Source organism: Cryptomeria japonica, chromosome 8, assembly GCF_030272615.1.
Source record: "Cryptomeria japonica chromosome 8, Sugi_1.0, whole genome shotgun sequence".
NCBI classification, from domain to species: domain Eukaryota; kingdom Viridiplantae; phylum Streptophyta; class Pinopsida; order Cupressales; family Cupressaceae; genus Cryptomeria; species Cryptomeria japonica.
This window is the reverse complement of record NC_081412.1, coordinates 219828395-219839004: the sequence shown is the minus strand read 5'-3', so window position 1 is coordinate 219839004 and position 10610 is coordinate 219828395. Positions and strand designations below refer to the sequence as shown.

Here is a 10610-nt window from a genome sequence, read left to right as displayed (position 1 = left end):
GGGTCTAAGTGAGCAAGCTAATGGACATTAGGGTCTCAATCTCAATACCCTCCTTCACATTGGAAAGCATAGTGACATGCTCAAACTATGGTCTAGCTAGGGGTATTGATGTTGGGTTTTGGGCATGTTGTCATCTCGATTTGTATCATGTAGAGTCCCCACCTCTACCTTGGAACTCCCACATGCCAAATTATTTCAAGATCTCATTGAGGATATTTATTCGCATGAGTGTTTTCTTAAAAACTATTACATGACCTCATTGGTATAGCATGGAGGATGGTCAAAAATCATCTGCCACCTATCCCATAAATAATTTATTATCCCTTGGTGGTGACACCAATAAGAGGGAACCTACTACAAGTGTTGTGTATGGGTACATTGGTTTGTGGGCCAGTGAACAATGCACAAAAGTGAAATTTTAATTTATTTATTTTTATTTGGTAATAAGGTAATTTGCTGATATATAATTATCTTTATTTTTCCCTCTTGTTTACGAAGTGTTGATTTGTTCACTCATATATACAATCTTAGAGACGATTGATTATAGTGAGGTCACAAGGGAAGACCTACAAGATTTTATTGCTAATGGATCTCTCAACCTTCCAATTATGGCCCCAAGTTCTCTTTTGTTGTTTTATATTTGACCTAATATATATTGTGTGTCCTAGAAGGATGTGGAGGCATTGTTGGAGGGGTATGCAATTATTTTTTAGTAGAGTTTTTAATGAATAGGTGAATAAAGGTTTTCATCAATTGGTGGTGCATAATCAACTCCTATAGATTTAAAAAAATCCATTTAAAAATATAATTAAACATATCTATATAATCAATCCTGTACATTCAAAAAAATAAAAAATTACCTCTTCAACCTCAATGAAGATGTTCTAGCATTTTGGCAATGTTTTAGTGGACAAATGATGATGCAAGTTCTATCCTATAATGTGAGCATGCTCCAAAAAAATTGCAAATTGCATTTTTTTTAATTGAGAGGCCAATTTTAAATGAGCTCAACCTCAAGTCTTTTTTTCTCTTTCAAAGAGAACATAAGAAAAGCACATTATAATTTGCTCATGTTATAACATGCTTGAATTATTTTTACTAGGGGGTTGAATGTCCCCCATATTTTTGCACTTACTCATAGCCATAAAAATAAGAATAATAGGCAATTAATGTTGCATCCTCCACTCTCGCATGGTTAGAGGTTAAATTTCAAAAAAGACATACAGAAATAACTGTTGTTTTTGCTAACCTTGAGAGCATATTAAGAAAAATATAGACACTTTAAAGGAAAATAAAAAGGCTGATATCTTATTTGTTTTTGCGAGGGATATATCTAGAGCTAGAATTGTATAAGTTGGTATCCTAATAGGAACTAAAGATAACAAATAAATTTAGGTAGAACATTATTAGATTACCATAGCTAACTATATTATTACACCTATGATTAAGAGATCACCAAATTGTACTCTACATTATTTGTAGCTAAAAAAACGTTGCGAAAAGATAGAAACATAGAACAAGAGTTCATAAATTAGATTGTTGTTCATTTACAAAGGAATATTAAGCAACTCATTGGACCTTTGCAAGCTATACATGGTAGAATATCTATATGTGTTTTTACATTTCCAAAATAGGCTTACTCACTACATAAATGAAGAACGTATATAAAAAAGGGTAATGGGTTAATGAGCTTATCAAGTAGGGAGAAAATAAGATCAAGCAAGAAATCAATTCTTGGAATAATGCCAAAAGTTTGCAAGAAAAAATGAATGGATTAATTGAGGAATTTAAGGAAAGTTGATAAAAAAATAGATCTTCCAAGGATGCTTTGTATTGAAAAGATAGATAACTAGGTCCTAATAAGACAAATTATCTTAAGTGATCAATCGTTTCCCCAAATGAAAAAATTGATAGAAATGGTAAAATGTGAAGAAAGTTTAGTTAAAAAAAGTCTGGTGGAAATAGGTGAACAAAGAATCTTAAGGGTTAGTGTAAAATTTGAATAAATTACACTTCTTGAGTAGATAATAGGAATTTATTTCCACAAAAAATATATGGTTTTAATCCAAGAGATATTCAAACTATTATCTTAAGTAATTTACATTAGTGGGTGGTAAATTTTGATACAAATATTTCAAATGAAATTATGGAAATAAAAGGAAAAATTAAAGCTTGTGAAAAGAGTTCTCAATAATGAGAACTGTAGTGTCCCTCCTTGAATTGACTTGACTTTTATTGCATGCATGATAGACCTGTCTAGACTCTTTATGATGTTTTGGATTATGATTATACATGTATTTCAGTTACTCATTATGATGCTAGACATTATTTGGATATGTGTTATTTTGATGATTTATACATGGATGATGATGCTATCATTGTTGATCATGTGTTTGATGGATCATATATGTATCTCTATGCTTGATGGATTACATATGCATTACTGTGTTGTTGGATTATTGATAGTTTATATTGATCATGGATTTGATGTTGTTATGGTTACACTAACCCTAGTTCATGATCACATATGATGAGTTGATTATGCGATGTGTTTGATTATTGTATGATTGCCTTTGTGATAGGGACGATGTCACATCACTCATTGCGAGTGGGATGTGTCGTTGCGATTTCCTATCACTTGCTTGTTATGATATATGTGCATATGTTGTATCGTTGCTTTATGGTTGCAGGATTTGCAAGTACCAGACAACGACTCCACCTGGCTCCACAGGTCTGAGCGTGTCTTTAAATCCCAATGGCATGTGGTTCGAAGTTGACACAGGTTCCCTTCACAAACTCTAGGTCTAAGATGTCTACCTTGAGGCATCAACGTCTTGGCATAATTTGCCATGTCGGTTAGTGAGTTGTGGTTTTGTGAGTATGCAAGTGTTTATTGATTTAATTAATTTAAATAATTTAAATAAAATTATTTAAACATTAGAAATGAGCTTAATTAAATAATAAAGATTATTTAACTAAGGAATAAATCACAATTAATTAAATAATTAATATTTGAAATAGGGTTTACTGATTAAATGATGAATTGATTAAAGAATGGCAATAGAATAATTAGAAATGTTGAATGTGATGATCAGAAGAAATAATTAGTTTAATCAAATAATTAAAGAATTACTTAATTAATTAGACGAATAATCAGTATGCAATTGACGAGACATTTTTAGGTGTCTACACTACCAAGTCAAAATAATCTCCATTTACATGTATATGGAGCACTTCTATTCTTAGCTTCATTAATTCATTTAATATATTGTTAGCTCATTATATTAATACAAATATTTTTAGTTCAATTGAATTTTTAATAAGTTGATTCTTCTTTGATTTGTTTAATAATATATTAGAAAGGTCAAATTTGTTGAAATCTATATTAATTTTGCTTTGGTTTCTTATTTGATTTGCTATAAACTTATTTTATAGGTGAACAATTTAAAAGTAACCATCATTTAACTAATAACAATAAAGTAACAAAAAAACTTTTAAGAAGTGAAAATAACTATAAAAAATAAAATGAAAACCAAAATTTATATATAAATATATTATTTTGAGATAATTCATAAAATATATAATTAATAATATGTTTTTAATAACATTACAAATTGTTGCAAATTTTATTGAAAAATAATAATTAGTTATAAAATATTGTCTCTAAGGCCAACTAGGAAGAATCTATAAAGAAAAAATAGAAGGAAGGTTCACTATCTCTCTATCTTAATTAACAATCAAATATAATCTAATTTTTTTATATAAGAATCTAATCAATGAAAAAATAATTTATAGAAAAATATCTTATACCCATTAATATTATTATATAATATAAATTTATAATAAGCTTTATCATTAAATTGTATATTCATATTCATTTATCATACATTATTAAACTTTATATTCTTATCCATACACAATATTGCTTGCATCATACATAATTAACTTCAATATTAGTATTTGTCGTTATTGCAATTGATGTTTTTAAATTATAGAGATTATTTTCGAATTTTTGACCACCATCTATGCCATTAAAAATTCCCCCTTTATAATGTTTTCCATCAATAGATCACAGTAATTCAAATTAAAAGAATTTTTTCTTATCTTACATCACTTAACTAAAGATTTTTTGTGTATAAATTGCAGAGAACAGTAAACAATAATCTTATATTGTTTTAAATGATGAGAAATTTAATTGAAAATAAATAATTGAACATGTCACATAATGGTTAGTACATAATTTTATAAATACATATTTTCAAATTTATAGAATATTTGTAACAACGTTATCTAAACTAATTTTTTAATATCAATTTATAAATCTTCTTTTAATTATAATTTATTTTTATTTTTATTTTGCATAAACTTTAAAAGTATTCAACCTTATCACAATTTAACATATTATATAAAAACATATTATACATTTGCACCTTCTTATGAAAAATAGTAATTACAAACATACTAATACATTTTAAGTAATAATGATTTATAAAGATCACTTAATTTAATTACAAATTATTTATAAATATTTATAATAATTACAATTATAGATTATGTTATGATTACATTTATTATTAATAATTATAATTAGGATCAAAATTAGACTTGTAACAAGAGTTAGCTTTCATGTGCTATCTAAATGTCTCTTCGTCCAAAAAAGCATTCCTATTTTTATTGAAATAGCGAGAGCCGTAAGGTCACAAATGAAAAACCTTGTCTCCAACAATACCACTCTAGTAAGATGTGAACCTTAACAGCAAGAAAAACACCACCACTACTTAACCATCACACCATTCAACTACCATTACGTGAAATGGATTTGTTTGGATTAATAGCTTATGAATTTGCATAAAAGAATACAAAAGAATAATTCCCTAAGTTAAAACAAAGTCCCCAAACTCTACAAGGACATACTTAAGTATTGTTTTCAATATACAAAGGAGTCATTTCCTTCTTGACTACAATCTTTAAATTCGTTGAGGATAACTAGTATAATGTAACTGCAATAACTGAGTTTCGTAGCGTGATTTTCTATTGGTTAGGAGATGATTTAGCATTCAGGAGTTTACATTCCAAAGGAGAAATCATCGGTGTCTTTTGCAGTGGACCGTTGTCTTGTCGTCTGTGTGTTCTTCTCTGGCTCAGAAGTAGAAGCAGGGTGAGTATGCTGGAACGAAAGATGATGAGGAGGAGAAGGAGAAGCAGAAGCAGAAAGCTGTTCTAACTCATAATCTGATGCTTCATGCTCTGAATGGTAAAGTCTTCGAGAGATTTCTGGACTTTCAATATCTCCCATTGTTTTGTACTTGTGGAGCAAATGGATTGGTGATGACCCGCGGCTGGGAGTTGCTTCGCCACTTCGAAATCCAGAGGATTCGGGCCTTCTGTTTTTCTTCCTATTTTTCTTGGCATTTTTATGCCATTTCTTTAGTGCATTTGCTGTCTGCTCTTCGAATATAGCCTTCTTCATGTGAGACCCCATCTGCATAAACCGTTGCACTGGTTTTTAGGGAACAATTCTCCACATTCCTGTGATTTATCTATCCTACTTGAATTGTTTCTCAAACTTTAGTAGTGGATAGAATATTAAGCACAGTAAAATCCACAACTTTACATGTTAACAAATTGGAATAGACTTCTAGCATTATAACCAGCTTGGTTTTTGTTTATGGGATTCGACATGGTGCTTTTAAATTGAATGTACATTAAGAAAACACCCAAGTTTAATTCTATCTTCTGAATGCATAAGAAGAAATACCTGTGTCACGAGGGCATATAGAGGAAGTGTAATATAGCTGCACAAAATTTGCACAGATATCCTAAACACATGCACAAGAATTTCATGTAAGGCTACATTTGTCTCCAAAACAGAGACTCAAGTTTTTTGTCTCACAAATAGGAAAGTAAATAGAAGACAAAATCCCAATTCAATGGATTTCCTTTCCTACCTATCCTGAAACTGTCATCTTTACTTTAGGGAAGAATACTGTTTGTCAATAGTTCTAATGGTAACTGAAAATGTAAATGAACACAATGATTTGTAGATATCATTTGTACACTCACCCCATGGCAACTCTGATCATGATAAATGTGAAATTTGAATGGAAACAGGACCTCAGGCCAAACTCATACTGCAGTTGCCAAAAGATAAGTCTAAATAAGCTGCATTCATACAGGAGGATGTAAACTATTCAACTGTTTTAAATTTTATTTGGAGTCATTAGAGAACTATTTATTCTTGAACAAGTAACACTCTGCTTACCCATATCCATAAAAAGTAAGCAAGCTGGAAAGCATTCTGCACAAAATAAGGCAAAATTGATCTGTTAATATATCTTTTACTGAATAACAGGAACTGGCATTTACATTGAGACTTTAGTTTGTAGAGAATTTTGATACCTGGAAGAGAGTAAAATGTATCAGAAAGAGAACCAACTTTGGGCGATTGAACCAGAACCGTTTATCACTCGGCTGCACTAATGGCGTTCCTTTGACTACAGCATGCCTCTCATGGATTTCTAAGGCCATCTCTGTTATTATGACTTGTAGCTTCATTCCAACTAACAGGACTATCTGCAGATTTGGGTAACAAATTGCCAATGAGCACCAGAGATACAACGAGAGAAATTATTAGCTGATGTTTCCATTAAAAACACAAAACTCTCAGACTTACACATAAGGGCACGAAAGAGAGCCAAAAGTAAGCATACCACCCTGTTCCAAAAGACAGTGCATACAATCAACAAAAGATTTATTAGATTCTCATAGGGCGGTTACAATTCTCATAAGCGCATGAAGAATGAAGATTTTGCAGAGGTGGTTTTTATGTTGAAGGCTTACCAGACACATTAAGAAGCAAAAAGACCACAGCAAATGCCCACAATGGAGGGCTGCATACAGCTCAAAGAAAGGGTATGTATTAGTTTGAATGAAAAGGCAATATCAGGGCAGTACAGAAAAACCCATTATAGACTTTCAAGGAGGAAGGCTTTCAAAAGTATGTTTACTAACCTGATTCCAACTACAACCTTGAAGTCATCGTCCAAAGACCTCCTTATATATTTCTGAAAATCAAACTTGCTGTTTGGAGCCAAGTGAGCCTGTACAGTTCAATGGATGAAAATTTGAGGGACTATATACAAATTAATCCTTGGCATGAATTGGGCGGAGACTTTTAAGATACTGTAAAAGATGATTCCAGGTAAGCGAGGCTCACCATAATGAAGCCATGGCGCAAAGTCAGGTAATCAACTTTAGGTACTGACCTAAAGAATTGTCGAAAGAAGCATACCTGCAATTCATGGGAAATTAATTCTAAACCCAGAAGAGACGACAAAATGCATCCCCTGATTTTTTTGAAGGTGGGAACCACTTACAATCCATTTAAGAACCGGAGTTCGTATCCAGAAAGTTGAGTGGCGCCTTACAAATGAAGTTTCATGGGTAAATCTGAATCTTGCAGGATCTGCTTGAACCAATAAGCAAACAAATACATTCTGCTGAATTAAAGTTTAATGGTATATAAAATGAAAACTTCTGAAAGATAAATTACTTCTCAAACATTCATGTTTGCTACAGATACGGGATAAACCCACATCAAGGATTGAGCAAGGTCCCAGACTAACTCAATTGCAAGGAAACCCAAAAGTACCCACCATTTGAAAATTGATATTCCAATGTTTGGGTTTCCTTCTCCCATGATTTCCACTGTCTCATCTGAGCATTGAAAATTCTTGTTTATTAAAAAATGTTGTGAATGCATATAGACATCTAAGGCAGTTCAATCTTAGGCCAAATTTCAATAAATTATTCCAATAAAAATAATTAAATTAACAGTAGATTAAAAAAACTGTGCTCTCCATTGCGCTTACTTTTGCTCTTCCTAAGGCCATGGTTAGGACGCTGTAGAAGACATGTAGAATTGCCAATATAAAGATGAAGATGTGGAGTTGGTGCATGCCACTCTGGGAAACAAGAGGGTACATGCCCTGCACACAAATAAAGAAACAACCATCAAACAAAGCCTTAACAAGATAGAATTTGATATTCGTGTCATAAGCTAAACTCAAAATGGGCAAAACAGTTTCAAACGTTCCCCAAAGTATCATAGAACCTGAACCAGAAGGCAATAAGAATTGGGATCTCATGGCTACCTTTTGTGTACAGTGATCCACACCCCCAGCAGGAGAAGCCAAAACACGCCTCCATGGGACCTCCTGATTAGAAGACATGGATGTCCATAGAAGTTTCCTGTGGTTTTCATCTCTTGGATCAGTTTTCGACTCTGAGTCTGAATCTTCCTTCTTGTCACAGGGAAGCATAGAGTAAGCTATTTTTTTCGATATACATATCTTGGAAATAAGCTGCTGTCCAACTGTCAATAGAAGGGAGATGAACCCCAGAAGCATCAATTCTGCAACCAAAAAGGGGCTATTTTCAGATATATATTTTCAACCCATTTATTATTAATGGGAAGTTCTGTTGCAAATTTCTATATTGGAAATATCTTAAAAACTAAGAAACAGTCTTCTGATTTTTGCTCAAGATGCGTCTCTATATGAATATGTTGACAATTTATCAAGAGTTGCCAAAATAAACACCAACACAACCATCACCCAAACCAAATAATTGTCAATATATATCATCATAAATCCATCCATCTGATTGAATCAGGTTTGGGGATAAAAGTATTCCTAGGAGATCATCCCTTTTGTACTAGAATTTCTTGTTTTGGGAAAAAAAAAGCCCCAAATAAACAATCCGAAACCTTAAAAAACATAGATAAGTGTATCTTTGGGATGTCTGCATCAAATTCAAAGGTAAGGTTTCAATAAAATGCTTGCCTGATTTGATCTTATCAAGTGCTTCATACAAGGGCCTTTTATTTCGCGCCAAAAGCCACTGAAAATACAGCGCGACAAAAGGAGATTGTGTTAGTACAGATTCTACAGAATAGGCATTGAATTCAAACATCACATTTATATAAATGGAAGAACAATATTGATAGACTAAGTTTGTCACATTGGAATGTTCTGCCATAGAATCTAAACTTTATTACAGAAACCAGAATTAACTTTTCCCAAAATATGTTAAGAATAAAATCATTCAAACTAATATGCCTGGGTCTCCAATCCCCTGTTGGGGAGGGTATGACCAAAAGCACTAGAAGGTAAAAAGGGGGACACCTAGAAGTAACTGGAATGATATTTGAATTGAAAAGTTTATAAGGGATGGTGGGTCTTGGAGGCTAGAGGAGTGGTATGGGAAGCCATACAATTTATTACAGAGGCCAAAGTTTTACTTCCAAATAGTAAAGACATCTAATCAAGTGCAGAGTTCAACCAGGCCAGAGGATTCAAGAGGCTGATAGCAGAAAACAAAACCTCACCTTGCCAGCATGATGAATAGATTGTTCAAGTATTACGGAAATGACAATGAATACTAGACAAACAAGAGCTACTGCCCATGTAGGAGTTTCCTCCAAAGATCGTTCGCCTGTAGCTCCTGCCATGTTTGGCTTCTTTTTCAGGACTGCTAGTGCCAAATTATTGTTAGTTCAAATCTTCTTCGCAATAACCTTAATACTTATATTCAATACTCCAAACTGTTCCTAACTTTTTCCGAAGATCTCCATGAATGGGTGATCAATTTGAATGCTCTCAAGCGGATCAAACCCAACTATTTAAAATGTTTTGAAGTTGTCCAGAAGCTAAAATTCCATATTCTCGTTGAGTTCCATTATGTCCCTAATCAGGTCTACACAGGAAAACTCAATGAATCGATCCGTAGAATGATTGTCCTCTTCCTTCTTGAATTCTGATTTAATTGATTATAAATGTCAGAAAGTTGATCTTTATATCCGCGTTGAGCGAACTCATATTGACTTGGTCAATTTGGGTTTTTGATAAATTCAGAAAGACTTATCCTAATTCTTCTGAGCCCAAATTTAATTTGATTTAGTTACGTCAGCTGTCAGGCCAAGTCAAGGCAACCACTCTATTCTAATATTGAATAACAAAACTATCTATGATTGTATTTTCATGATTATATGATGTGTGTGTATTATTATTTTATTTTTATTTTATTTTGTTGTGAATGAATATTTCATGTTTATATGACATGTGGATGTATTAATTTATGCATTATGATGATTTAAATATTGTAATTTGTTGGGTTTGTATGTATTGCTTCTACTGTTATACATTAAGTAGGCTTGATGTTTCTTTAAGGTTTAGGTATGGGGAATTTCTCCACTCAAATTGGTAGGTCTAAGTTGTTTTTCAACAATGATTATTTTGGAGATTTCACATTGGATCACTCTATTGTACTAATTGGATCACTCTATTGTACTAACTCAGATCCAAATTGGGGTGATTTTGGAATCTATTATTAATGTGAAATAACAGTATATGAATGATAGTTTTAAAAATTTATTGTTGTTCATAAATTGAATTGATGATTTAAAAGATTTGATTTTTCTATCTAATGTTTTATTTTCATGAAATTAGAAAAATAAAGGTAGGTTACTTATGTTGGAAGCCTTTTATTAAATTGGGGTTGCATGTATGTGATATAAACCTCTATTTAAATTTGGCAATAAAATATTGTGA

General features: G+C 32.1%; 1 protein-coding gene across 1 annotated transcript; it reads right to left on the bottom strand.

Moving 5' to 3' along the window:
* Positions 1–4804: 4804 nt before the first annotated feature.
* On the bottom strand, positions 4805–9521 carry LOC131058121 (MLO-like protein 9). The gene is made up of 15 exons (XM_057992122.2): positions 9389–9521; positions 8844–8901; positions 8154–8413; positions 7872–7988; positions 7656–7716; positions 7377–7465; positions 7217–7291; positions 7012–7100; positions 6841–6890; positions 6674–6714; positions 6400–6573; positions 6263–6298; positions 6064–6131; positions 5759–5819; positions 4805–5482 (listed from the first exon to the last, which is right to left on the bottom strand). The coding sequence occupies exons 1-15, from the start codon at positions 9509–9511 to the stop codon at positions 5066–5068; spliced, it is 1719 nt and encodes a 572-aa protein (XP_057848105.1). The 5' UTR covers positions 9512–9521; the 3' UTR covers positions 4805–5065.
* Positions 9522–10610: the final 1089 nt, after the last annotated feature.

Bases quoted from the DNA above. Each gene is read 5' to 3' on its own strand.
- LOC131058121 (XM_057992122.2), bottom strand. From the start codon at position 9,511: ATGGCAGGAGCTACAGGCGAACGATCTTTGGAGGAAACTCCTACATGG. The intron at 7,466-7,655 runs GTGGGTACTTTT...TGGTTCAAGCAG, and splicing joins GGAATATCAATTTTCAAATG to ATCCTGCAAGATTCAGATTT. The intron at 7,101-7,216 runs GTGAGCCTCGCT...TGAACTGTACAG, and splicing joins TGCGCCATGGCTTCATTATG to GCTCACTTGGCTCCAAACAG.